Genomic DNA, 14,246 nt, shown 5'->3' with positions numbered 1-14,246 from the left:
ATTTTGGAACAGTTGCTTCTTCCTTGTTGAGCGCCCTTTCAGGTTATGTTGATATAGGACTCGTTTTTACTGTGGATATAGATACTTCTAAAAATGTAATACATTTCAGTATAAGGCTGTAACGTAACAAAAGGTGGAAAAAGTCAAGGGGTCTGAATACTTTCAGAAGGCACTGTATATGTTTTGACCATGACAGTTTACAATCTAAGGTAATGCCAAATAATTTTGTCTCAATCATGCTAATCATGCATGGAAAACAATTTTAGTTTTCATACTTTTTTAATAAATGTGTTTAGCTATAATCATAATCATTTTTGGTACACATTTATGTTTTAGATTACTTTATAAGAAATGGTGTATAGGTGTTAGCACTAGTACTTTCCATTTGCCCAGCAGAATATTGTTCAGTCCACGTGAACCTGGTGCTGTAGTTAGTGTAAAGCATTTTGACTCAGCTTTATTTTCTTATTCATGTAAGAGATTAAAGCTAAGAGCTATATTAATGTTTATATGAAAGGTACTCATAGTATATATATATTGTGTGATCCTGTTTGTTTAGGCTTTGAATGTAATAAGAACATACCACATTTAAGTACCTTAAAGTGTTTATTGATATGCACAGTCACTCACATTTGATTCCATCTCATAGTGGTTTATAGGTCAGTATTTGTGAATTGGGTTGTGTTTTTCTGTGGATGCATGTTTATTCTATTTATATTGAACTATGCACATTGAAATGTGAGCTACCATCGGATTAAAATAGAGTTGGGTGCAGCCTAGCAAACTATAGGTGGGAAATATGGCCAATATCTAAGTATACTGTAATGTTGATGTTTTGAATTCATATTGAGCTCATTGTACAAATTTCATATATTAATATTTACTCAAGGTGATTCTTTTTTTTGTAAGAATTTACCAATATATGCCAATAATAATAATAATAATAAATGCCATTTAGCAGACGCTTTTATCCAAAGCGACTTACAGTCATGTGTGCATACATTCTACATATGGGTGGTCCCAAATACAAGCCAGCATTCTTTTCCTAAAATATTCAGTTGTGCGGTTTGCATTTTTCCCTACTGCTCTAGTAGCGAATCTAACTGGTCCAATAGAGTTTAAGCTTAAAGTAGCCAATAGTGTTAAGCAGTTGTTACACACACATATATATAATGTTCCACAGTTGACAGTGCATGTCAGAGAAAAAAAAAAACAAGCCGTGTGTCAAATCAAATCAATGTTTATTTGTCATGTGCACGGAAAAAACAGGTATAGATAGACCTTACAGTGAAATGCTTACTGATCAACAGGGCAATTTTTAAGTAAAAACTAGGTATTAGGAGAACAATAGATAAAGAAATAAAAACAACAGTTAAAAGACAGTGAAAATAACAGTAGCGAGGCTATATACAGGCATCGGTTAGTCGGACTAATTGAGGTAGTATGTACATGTAGATATAGTTAAAGTGACTATGCATATATGACAGGTAAACAGAGAGTAGAAGCAGCGTAAAAGAGGGGTTGGCGGCTGGGGGGTGGCGGGACATAATGCAGATAGTACGGGTAGCCAAGTAACGATGGCTACCCGTACTATCTGCATTATGTCCCGCCACCCCCCAAACGCCAACCCCTCTTTTACGCTGCCTCTACTCTCTGTTTATCATATATGCAAAGTCAATTTAATTTTACCTATATGTACATACTGTTGCTACCTACTCTCACCACCTGGGGGGCGGCCCGTCAGGCAGTCCAGGAACCAGTTGCAAGGGGAGGTGTTTAGTCCCAGGATCCTTAGCTTAGTGATGAGGTTTGAGGGCACTATTGTGTTGAACGCTGAGCTGTAGTCAATGAATAGCATTCAAACGTAGGTGTACCTTTTGTCCAGGTGGGAAAGGGAAGTGGGGACTGCAATAGAGATTGCATCATCTGTGGATCTGTTTGAGCGGTATGCAAATTGGAGTGGATCTAGGGTTTCTGGGATAATGGTGTTAGTGTGAGCCATTACCAGCCTTTCAAAGCACTTCATGGCTATGGATGTGAGTGCTACGGGTCTGTAGTCATCTAGGCAGGTTGCCTTTGTGTTCTTGTGCACAGGGACTATGGTGGTCTGCTTGAAACATGTTGGTATTACAGACTCAATCAGGGACATGTTGAAAATGTAAGTGAAGTCACTTGCCAGTTGGTCAGCACATGCCCGGAGCACACGTCCTGGTAATCCATCTGGCCTCGTGGCCTTATGAATGTTGACCTGTTTAAAGGTCTTACTCACGTCGGCTATGGAGAGCGTGATCACACAGTTGTCTGGAACAGCTCATGCTCTCAAGCATGCCTCTGTGTTGCTTGCCTCAAAGCGAGCATAGAAGTGATTTAGCTCGTCTGGTAGGCTTGTGTCACTCGGCAGCTCTCAGCTGTGATTTCCTTTGTAGTCTGTAAAGGTTTGTAGGCCCTGCCACATCAGACTAGCATCGGAACCGGTGTAGTATGATTCAATCTTAGTCCTGTATTTGCACTTTGCGTGTTTGATGGTTCGTTGGAGGGCATAGCAGGATTTATTATAAGCTTCTGGGTTAGAGTCCCACACCTTGAAAGTGGCAGCTCTACCCTTTAGCTCAGTGTGAATGTTGCCTGTAATCCATGGCTTCTGGTTGGGGTATGTACGTAAAGTCACTGTGATAAAGCCAGTGACTGATGTGGTGTACTCCTCAATGCCAAGAATCCTGGAACATATTCAAGTTTGTGCTAGCAAAACAGTTCTTTAGTTTAGACCGAGTCACTGGTGCTTCCTGCTTTAATTTTTACTTGTAAGCAGGAATTAGGAGGATATAATTGTGGTCAGATTTGCCAAATGGAGGGCGAGGGAGAGCTTTGTATGCGTCTCTGTGTGTGGAGTAAAGGGCAGAATTGAAGTCCCTCTGGTTGAACATTTAATATGCTGATAGAAATTAGGTAAAACTGACTTAAGTTTCCATGCATTGAAGTCGCCGGCCACTAGGAGCGCCGCCTCTGGGTGAGCGGTTTGCTGTTTGCTTATTTCCTTATACAGTTAACTGAGTGCGGTCTTAGGTGATAAATAAACAGCCAAGAAAAATATAGACAAACTCTCTTGGCAAATAGTATGGTCTACAGCTTATTATTAGATACTCTACTTCAGGCGAATAAAATAATACTGACAGGTTTCCCACTTGCCTCTCTTTCTCTTGCCAATGACAGGGATTTTGGCCTTGTCGGGTGTCTGAAGTACATCCTGTGGGTCCTGCTTGTTGAAGAAAAAATATTTGTCTAATCCGAGGTTGATGATCTCTGTCCTGATGTTTCAACTGTCTTTGTGCTTGCCTCCATCCCCCTCCAGGTGTCGCACATCTTATCCGCAGTGTATTTATACCTGTGCTCTCTGTGGCCTGTTGCCAGTTCCTTTTGATTGTCCAGCCTACCAGTGTTTCTCCCCTTGCTCATGTCTGTTTCTAGTTCCTGGTTGTGACCATTCTGCTTGCCATTCTGTATCTAGTCACATTCCACTGGATTATTGATCTCTGCCTGCCCTGACCCTGAGACTGCCAGCTGTTCTGTTTTTGTACTCTGATCTGGAGCTGACCTGTCGATTTGCCGGCCCACTGTTCCCAGTAATAAACTTTGTTATTTCGACAATGTCTGCATCTGGGTCTTCCCTAAAACGTGATACCATGAGGTCAAAGCAATTGTCTGTAGAGCTCCAAGACAGGCTTGTGTCGAAAAGGAAGGGTACCAAAACATTTCTGCCTTATTGAAGGTCCCCAAGAACACAGTGGCCTCCATCATTCTTAAATGGAAGCTGTTTGGAACCACCAAAACTCTTCCTAGAGCTGGCTGCACGGCCAAACTGAGCAATCGGTGGAGAAGGGCCTTGGTCAGGGAGGTGACCAAGAAACCGATGGTCACTCTGACAGAGCTCCAGAGTTCCTCTATGGAGATAGAAGAACCTTACAGAAGGACAATCATCTCTGCAGCACTCCACCTGTCAGGCCTTTATGGTAGAGGCCAGACGGAAGCCAATCCTCAGTAAAAAAGGCACATGACCACCCATTTGGAGTTTGCCTAAAGGCATCTAAAGACTCATGAGAAACAAGATTCTCTGGTCTGATGAAACCAAGATTGAATTATAATGCCAAGCGATTAGTCAGGATCGAGGAAAAGATTAACGGAGAAAAATACAGAGAGATCCTTGATCAAAACCTGCTCCAGAGAGCTCAGGACCTCTGAATGTCCTTGAGTGGCCCAGCTAGAGCCCGGACTTGAACCTGATCGAACAGTTTCTGGAGAGACCTGGAAATAGCTGTGCAGCGACAGTCCCCATCCAACCTGACAGAGCTTGAGAGGATCTGCAGAGAAGAACGGGAGAAACTCCCCAAATACAGATGTGCGAAGCTTGTAGCGTCATACCCAAGAAGACTCTAGGCTGTAATCATTGCCAAACGTGCTTCAACAAATGACTGAGTAAATGGTCTGAATACTCATGTAAATGTGATATTTCCGTTTTTTTTGTGTTTAAAAAAAAGCAATTCTAAAAACCTGTTTTTGTTTTGTCATTAAGGGGTTGTGTTTGTAGATTGGTGATTGAAAGAAAAAAACAATTTGATACATTTTAGAATAAGGCTGTAACGTAACAAATTGCACTGTAGATTCACTGGTTGTAAAGATGGGGAGAGGTCTGTCCGAAATAAAGATACGCTCTGCTTTTTTGACACCGCACTCCAAAAAGCAAGTTCTGCAGGCTCTAGTTTTGTCTTATCTTGATTATTGACCAGACATGTGGTCAAGTTTTGCAAGGAAAGACTGACTGTAGTTAAGCTGCAGCTGGCCCAGAACAGAGTTGCAAGTCTTGCTCTTCATTGTAAATCAGAGGGCTGATATAAATACTATGCATGCCAGTCTCTCTTGGCTAAGAGCTGAGGAGAGACTGGCTGCATCACTTCTTATTTTTATAAGAAACATTAATGTGCTGAAAAACCCAAATTGTTTGCATATTCAACTTACAGACAGCTCTGACATGCCACCAGGGGTCTTTTCACAGTCCCCAAATCCAGAACAAATTCAAGAAAGCATACAGTATTATATAGAGCCATTATTGGATGAAACTCCTTTCCATCTCATATTGCTCAAATAAACAGCAAACATGCTTTCAAAAAACATAGAAAGCAACGCCTCACGGCACAACAACTCTCCCCTATTTGACCTAGATAGTTTGTGTGTATGTATTGATATGTAGGCTACGTGTGCCATTAAAAATGTATGTCATTCTGTCATTGTCTATTAATGTTCTGTATTATGTCATGTTTTGTGTGGACCCCAGGAAGAGTAGCTGCTGCTTTTGCAACAGCTATTGGGGATCCTAACTAACTAGATACCAAAAGACCAAATACCCCCTGTATATACCCTCGCTATTGTTATTTTATTGTGTTACTTTTATTTTTAAACTTTAATTTATTTAGTAAATATTTTCTTTAATTATTTTTCTTAAAACGACACCCACACACACACACACACGAATCAAACAGACAAATTGTGCCACATCGATCATCAGGTGTAGATGAAGAAAGCTTGACTAAAGAGACAAGAAGTGGTAAGGGGGATAATAATAGAAACGTTAAAAAAAGAACACATTTATACAAAGGGTAAAAAATAGGGGTTCAGAGAAGAGAGAGCAAGAATAAAAGGGTAGAGAAGAGGGAGGAGAAAAGAGAGAATAAGGAGCGGAGTGTGATGGATGGAAGGAAAGTGGAAAGTAAGTAGTGGGGGACTCACCTTCGCAAAACGTGCGGAGGATGAAGAAGAATAGGAGGAGCTTGGCCACAGTCATCCTGCCACCAAAACCCACACTCCACAACATCGCCTGCTCCTGCTCCTCACTGCAACATACACACATATAGGAAATACTCAGCATGTCTGTGTGTGTGTTTAAAGACAATGTTCAATGTCAGCCTCAGAGAGTAAACAAAGTAAGATTTTATGAGAAGGAGCAAGTGTTCATAACATTTAGAAGCAGGGAGGTTTTTCAAAACATTTAAAGGGAAATTTCACAGTGGGGGAATTAGGGCTTGTTTTCATAATGTCTGAATCGTTTCTAGGATAGTGAGATGTGGCAGGCCAGGAAGGTAGGTCAGGGATTCGCTCGCTGAATGATACACGCTGTGACGACTTCCAGTGTATTGATGGTTTGGGGGGGAGTCTGTGTTACACTGATTGCATTATATGTTTTTGTGGGTGTAGATATGGCTGTCCTTGTTCAATAGAGCCATTGGACATCTTTCAGCAATATTCCTATCGGCAGATTCTCTGCTAAATATACAAGCAGAAACATTTATACCAGTCTTTGAAAGACTACAACTTGTGTTGGGTGGTGCTTCATGCTCTGGCCCCCGTCCCTCCCCAAGACGGGCTTTGAAAAGAAGCCGGACACTAACAACAATCCTTTGGGGGAAACTGTCCAGATGCAACGGCTTCAAGTGATTCCTCTCATGAACACGAATTCGACAATGGAACCTCTATTAGCTACATGGTGACATTCAACCATACATGTTTTAACTGCAATATAGCGAAGATTCAAAATGAAAGCGTTGGATTTAGCTAACTTTAGAAGCTCAGCTACAGCCGAAGTCAGAACCAAGAGGTCACATATACAAATACGGTGCCTAGCTAAGTTAGATATTTATTCAGCATGGCACCTAGCTAGGTTTAGTTCATCTACTGAAACCCAGTGTGTATTTCTGGCTAACATACTACTTGTTAGTGTAAAGGAGTGCGTAACTGGCTGCAGGAAAGTCAGGTGCAGGAGAGCAGAAATGGGTATCAAACTGAGCCCTTTATTGAGGCGAACAAAACACTCTCCGTAGGTACTAAGAAAACTAAACCCACACGGGTTACAATAACCCGCCGCAAACCAGCCTGGAGTACACATACATTTACATATAACAATTCCACACACAGACATGGGGGGAAACAGAGGGTTATATGCAAGATGAGTAATGAGGGAATGTAAACCAGGTGTGCGGGAAAACAAGACAAAACAAATGGAAAATTAAAGGTGGATCGGCGATGGCTAGAAGACCGCCGAACGCCGCCCGAACAAGGAGAGGGACCTACCTCGGCGGAAGTCTTGACAGTTAGAGTAAGGGGAAATCCGATTATTTTTCTGTTTGCTAATTTAGCTAACTAGGTAGCTGGTTAACTAAGTTAGCTAGCTAAACAACCACCAGTAGCCATACCTATGACTAAAACTATAAGAGATCTTTAGTATCTCGATTGTAAAACCTGTTCTCTTTTTAGTCGTAAATATGGCTAGCTGCTAAACAGCAAGCAACAATGTTACAACCAGCCACCTAAAGGTAGGTTTACCAGCAAACGTTAGCACATGACTGGAGTTGGCTAGCTAGTTAGCCTGGCGCCTGCTAACTTGTAACATGTGAGCAAACGTGTAATGTTAGCCACTGTAAATAATTTTACTAGCTAGCCATGTAACATAATTGACGATGGTTGACAATGGTTATGCTTATGAATGTGGATGCATTTCAATCTCACAAAATTATAGGCATAACGCAAGACAGGATTCCAAAAAGATTTAAATAACAATTATGGCATTTCCAGAAAGCTAGCTAGCCAAGTTTACTAGCAAACAGTAATGAGGAACAATCATAAATGTCACGACTTCCGCTAAAGTTGGTGCCTCTCCTTGTTCGGGCGTCGTCACCGGCTTTCTAGCTGCCACCGATCCACATTTATTTTTCCATTTGTTATGTCTTGATTGTACACTTGGTTCCCATTACACTATTATTATTTCCCTATTTAACCATATGGTTCTCATTATGTTTTGTGCGTGATTGTTCCTGTTTTGTGTTAGTCTTGTGTGTTAGGGTTTGTTATCCCTACATGGATTTATTGTACTGTTTATTTTTCCCGAGTAAAGTACGTTATTTTTACTCAGTTCTGTTTCCTGCGCTTGACTCAGTCCTCACCTATACACCACTGACGCTGACAATAAAACCATTTATTTGGTAAATCTCTAAAACTGAAGCTGGTTTTACTATAAACATATTTGCCTCAGCATGCCTGATAGACATTGCTGTAATTAGATACTGCCGTGTGTTGCCTGGGCTTCTTCTTGGAAAGAATACTAGATTAAAGAAACATAATTATTTTGCCTGCATGTGTCATGGTATCCCATGAACTGTATCCCTCTGCTGGAATTCAAGCAGATGACTCATGAGGAGCTGAATGGCACTCCTTCCACAGCTTTACAAGTATCAACTGAACTTACTGTATGTTTCTTGAGAATTGCATTTTCATTATGACCACTTCTCCCATCATCTGCTGATTACCAGTTCTCTTGGCTACAGATTTTCACCAGATAATGTGATTTAACCAAAGATTTTGGAATCCAATACTGGAAGTTACAGGATAGGTACAGTTTGGTGTAGCAAAGAGAATTTTTGCGATGTCGTCTTCTTCCATGATTCTAAGAAACAGGAGACTTATGAAATATCTGTGTCCAGTGTGCAACTGGAGTCAGTTTGAATTTAGAAAATGCTCCATTGTTAAAATAAATATTTCTTTCTCCATAAAGTAATCCAACAATAAGTGCACCAGCATTGTGTCTATTTCAAATCTTCTCACTCATTGACCGAGACATGTAGCACTTTGGGGTGGACACCCACCTGACTCGATCAAATTCCTTGGGTATATCACATTATCTGGTATAACAATTCTGCCATTCTCTGCACTTGTGTCTCTATATGCCTGAGACACACTGAATATGCCTGAGACAAACTTTACTACACTGTTATTCCAATTTTCTTTGGATATGTTAACATTCTTGTTGAATACCCAGTTCTCTTAAGTAAGCATGAAATAGTATACAAATAAACAAACATTATTTGGATATAATAACATTATTTGGATATCTGAATGTCTAGCATCTGTTTGATGCAACAGAGCCCTGTACAGCTTATATAAAAAATATTTGGGGAATCCATCAGGGCAGACAAATTTCAAAGATTGATACAAAATATCCATATTTATTTTATGTTGGTTCGACATCAGGGCTCTCCAACCCTGTTCCTGGAGAGCTACCGTAGATTTTCACTCCAACCCTAATCTAGCACAGCTGATTCTTATAATTAGCTGGTTGATAAACTGAACCAGGTTAGTTACAACTGGGGTTGGTGTGAAAACCTATAGGAGGTTAGCTCTCCAGAAACAGGGTTGGAGACCTCAGGCCTACACAGTCTTATGCTGTCACATTGGCTGAATTGACATAGGCAGACCAATTTTGATATTTTTTCCACTAATTGGTCTTAATCAAATCAGATTTTTCAGAACTAAACACAGCCATAGTTCTGTATCTGGCTTCGGTACACTAGCAATGGTGTTTGGCATGGTGGGCTGGGGAAGCTGAGACTCTTGTGCTTATGGCGATTGGCATGACAACAAACAGAGAAGTTCTGAGATCTTTGTGTTGGTCGTTCGAAGTATACAATGCTGACTTTGTTCAAGTTTGTGGGCACTTCCCTTCTACCTAGGTTCACTATGAGCAGACTAAAACACAGGGAGTCGTAAGTTCTAGCTTACGGTTTGGATAATTGTGATTACGATAAAAATGTAATGTTGTTAATAGTAATGACTATATCCCGTGGCAAAGCGAGGGTGAAACTCCCCTTTAATCCAGATGGTCCTGTGTTCTCATTCCTCCCCCCCCATTACATTTTGGCCCCCCTCAGTTTTAGAAAAACACAAATATATATATATATATATATATATATATATATATATATATATATATATATATATATATATATATATATGCCATTTAGCAGACGCTTTTATCCACAAAGACATTGGGGGAATCTCAATTAGATTTCCTTGATTCCTCACATCCTCACCTCCGTCCTCTTGTCGCCTCCTTCTGACAAAGGTCAAGAGTAGAAGAAACATGGAAAGAAATATGCTTGTATGAAAATTACATTACCAGAGATGGAATCGCAAAATACATGTGTAAAGTGGTAAAAATAAAATTTAGCTAGTTGTGCCATACATTTTATAGATAAAATGATTAAGTAGCGTATCATTTTTAAATGTGTGCAAGCTTTTCTCCGCACTCAAGGACAGGCGCAAACTCCTATGTTCACCTTATAACAAATTGACTCTCTCCTACACATGGTTGACCACTTCTATTTTTCCGGGTCACAGAGAGGAAGGCGGAGAAGTCAAGGAGAGGACGGACTTGTTTCCAATTGAGAAAAGGCAAATATTTCTACCAAATGTCATGGGATCATATAACAATCTTTGCTGAAGCATATGATGTGATATGTTAGAGATTTGCTTCCATTCTGTCTTAAATCTATATCCAAAAATGAGGAGTAGAATTTGAACACAAACATTTGCTAACTCATGAGGTATTTCCATTCAAAGTTTTTCTTTGCTGTTTAGTCCTTCGGAGCTCCTCGCGTGGCTGTGTCGAAGTTCGGTACTTGTTGGAGTTCTGTGCAGGCGCGGACACATTGCCTTCTTTTTCTGTGAAGGTTTATGGCAGACTAGAATTTAAAAGGTTTACTGACCCCACCTACAGGGCGAGAAAGGTGTGTGGGGGGGGCATCAACATCAAAATAAAAAAAATTGACCAATCAAAACCAATCCTTCTCCTTCAGTCACAGTCCAATCAAAATCAACTCCCTACAGAGACTCCGGTGCCTGTGAGGGCGATACAGTAATCGACAGGATTCCTTGCAAGACCTCTGCTGTGAAGTCCCAAAAAGCATTCTGGCTCACAATGATGCTAATTTTCTCAAATTCTTTCTCCATTTGTACTGTGCAGTTTATGACCATTGCATGTATACAAAATCCACCTTTTTCACATGCAATATGTCAGGATCACTCGGTTGGCGAGAAACATTCACTGGTGACTACTAACGGGGAGTGGGGTTAGTGAAGCCAAAGGGGTAAGTTGAGCAACCTATGTTTCTCGGAAACCACACAAATTAATAATTTGACCAAATATTTAGGAAGAGAAGGAAGAAACCACGTGAAAAAAGTGGAAGGAAGTAAGGTAAAAAATATATATATTTTAACTATGTCAAATTAATTTGTGTTAAGGGTTTCATGATGCCTTGCAAAAGTATTCACCCCCTTGGCATTTTTCCTATTTTGTTGCAATACAACCTGTATAATTTAAATGGATTTTTATTTGGATTTCATGGAATGGACATACACAAAATAGTCCGAAATGGTGAAGTGTAATGAAAAAAAGAGCTAAAAAACAGAAAATTGGGGCATGCATATGTATTCAACCCCTTTGCTATGAAGCCCCTAAATAAGTTCTGGTGCAACCAATTACCTTCAGAAGTCACATAATTATTTAAACAAAGTCCACCTGTGTGCAATCTAAGTGTCACATGATCTGTCACATGATCGCAGTATATATACACCAGTTCTGAATGGCCCCAGAGTCTGCTACACCACTAAGCAAAAGGCACCATCAAGCAAGTGGCACCATGAAGACCAAGGAGTTCTGCAAACAGGTCAGGGACAAAGTTGTGGAGAAGTACAGATCAGGGTTGGGTTATAAAAAAATATCACAAACATCCCACAGCACATCACTAAATCCATTATCAAAAAATTTAAAGAATATGGCACCCCAACAAACCTGCCAAGAGAGGGCAGCCCACCAAAACTCACAGACCAGGCAAGGAGGTCATTAATCAGAGAGGCAACAAAGAGACCAAAGATAACCCTGATGGAGCTGCAAAGCTCCACAGCGGAGATTGGAGTATCTGTTCATAGGACCACTTTAAGCCGTACACTCCACAGAGCTGGGCTTTACGGAAGAGTGGCCAGAAAAAAAGCCATTGCTTAAAGAAAAAAAATAAGCAAACTCATTTGGTGTTTGCCAAAAGGCATGTGGGAGACTCCCTAAACATATGGAAGAAGGTACTCTGGTTAGATGAGACTAAATTTGAGGAGCTCAAGGCGCTGGAGCACTTTTGCCTTGAAGAATGGGCAAAAGTCCCAGTGGTTAGATGTGCCAAGCATATAGAGACATACCCCAAGAGACTTGCTGCTGTAATTGCTGCAAAAGGTGGCTCTACAAAATATTGACTTTGGGGGGGGTGAACAGATATGCACGCTCAAATTTTCTGTTTGTTTTGTATTATTTTTTGTTTGTTTCACAAAAAAATATTTAGCATCTTCAAAGTGGTAGGCATGTTGGGTAAATCAAACGATACAACCCCCCCCCCAAATCTATTTTAATTCCAGGTTGTAAGGCAACAAAATAGGAGAAATGCCAAGGAGGGTGAATACTTTCACAAGCCACTGTATCTAACGGAAAAGTACATATTTTTAAGATTGTTCTATACATCAGTTGGGGTTTCCATAAATGTCAATATGAGGCCCTAAACCTAACATGAAACTGCATCCTTGTAGCTGTGTGGGCTAATATAGTCAAAATGTTTGCCTTGGGGTAAATTGAGCCTGGCCATGGGATTAGCTAAGCCAATGGTTGAGCCAATGGCAAGTTTAGCAAATTGAAGTGTTTTCTTCCCAGGTGTAATGCAAAGCATTATGCTGACATATGAGGTAACAACAATGTTAAAGTGCAGTGTTTGTTAGTTGTTAAGCCAGTGTTAAAATATGCTTAAAATTATTAAAAGACAAAAAGTGATTATAATGAATTGTGTTTAAAAAATAAATGTAGACGTTACATTTCATTCAGAATAGATGTGTAGGCGGCTTAAAACTTGTTGAGGATAGGGGGCAGTATTTTCACTTTGGATGAATTGCGTGCCCATAGTGAACTGCATCCTACTCTGTCCTAGATTGCTAATATATGCATATGATTATTACTATTGGATAGAAAACACTCTTAGGTTTCTAAAACTGTTTGAATTATGTCTGTGAGTATAACAGAACTCATAGGGCAGGCAATCTTCCAAACAAGAAGTGAAATTCTGAATGTGGGTCAACTTTGAAGTCATCGCCCCTTCCTTTCCCAACAAGATATGGATCTGGTAGCACTTCCTACGCCTTCCACTAGAAGTCCTCATTCAGTAGAATGTGGAATGCAGCTTTTGGTGTGAATTTTGACCGAATGGGAGGGAAAATAGTCACTGTCTTGGCAGAATGCAATTTCCCTGCTGGTGCCACCGTCGTTCCATTTGGCTGCAGCTGAAAACGTATTATCCGGTTGGAACGTTATTGAATATATATGAAAATAACATCCTGAAGATTGATTCTCTACTTAGTTTGACCAGTTTATTCGACCTGGAATATACCTTTTTGAAGTTTGTGCGAGTTGTCCTGGACCAGCGTCCGCTTTTGCGCACGTGAGTTAAAAGTGCTAGCAAATGCTGCTAATTGGACACTAGTATTGGACATTATGGAACAAAACAACAATTTATTGTGGAACTAGGACATCTTGCACTGCATTCTGATGAAAGATCATCAAAGGTAAGGGAATATTTATGATGTAATTTTGTATTTCTGACTCCAACATGGCGGAGAAATACTTACGTCTGAGCTCTGTCTCAGATTATTGCATGGTAGGCTTTTTTCGTAACGTAAAAAAAAAACATTTTTTGACACAGCAGTTGCATTAAGAACCAGTGTTACTTTAATTATATGTAGAACATGTATTTTTAGTCAAAGTTTATGATGAGTATTTCTGTTATCTTGGCGTAGCTTTCTATAATTCCTCCGGATATTTTAGAGGCATTTCTGAACATGGCATCAATGTAAACCGAGATGTGGATATAAATATGCATATTATCGAACAAAACATAAATGTATTGTGTAACATGTCATATGAGTGTCATCTGATGAAGATTGTCTAAAGGTTAGTGATTCATTTTATCTCTAATCCTGCATTTGTGACTCCATCTTTGGCTGGAAAAAAATGGCTGCGTTTTTCCTTTGATTTGGTGGTGGACTAACATAAATATATGTTGTGTTTTCGCTGTAAAACATTTTAAAAATCGGACATGATGGGTAGATGAACAAGATGTTTCTTTAATTTGCTGTATTGGACTTGTTAATGTGTGAAAGTTAAATATTTCAAAATAATATTTTTGAACTCCCTACTTTCAGCTGAATGGGGGGGTGGAGTTCCCCTCGGGGATCGCCTTGCCATAACAGGTTTTAACTTACAGTGTCCTGCAGCTCAACGTATATATATATATATATATGGTATGTACAGTGCATTCATAAAGTATTCAGACCCTTTGACT

At 40.0% G+C, this 14,246-nt stretch overlaps 1 protein-coding gene across 1 annotated transcript in view; it reads right to left on the bottom strand.

Annotated features, from left to right (window-relative positions):
• The window catches only part of LOC124041504 (cadherin-23-like), a 640,482-nt gene that overhangs the window by 585,128 nt on the left and 41,108 nt on the right, over positions 1–14,246 (bottom strand). Inside the window, 1 exon segment of the mRNA XM_046359178.1 lies at positions 5,779–5,882. Within this exon segment, the coding sequence (XP_046215134.1) occupies positions 5,779–5,863 (85 nt within the window). The 5' untranslated portion in view covers positions 5,864–5,882.

This window comes from Oncorhynchus gorbuscha, linkage group LG08 (assembly GCF_021184085.1).
Source record: "Oncorhynchus gorbuscha isolate QuinsamMale2020 ecotype Even-year linkage group LG08, OgorEven_v1.0, whole genome shotgun sequence".
In the NCBI taxonomy this organism is placed as follows: Eukaryota; Metazoa; Chordata; class Actinopteri; order Salmoniformes; family Salmonidae; genus Oncorhynchus; species Oncorhynchus gorbuscha.
Note: the sequence above shows the minus strand (reverse complement) of the source record. Positions and strands in the feature narration are given on the sequence as shown.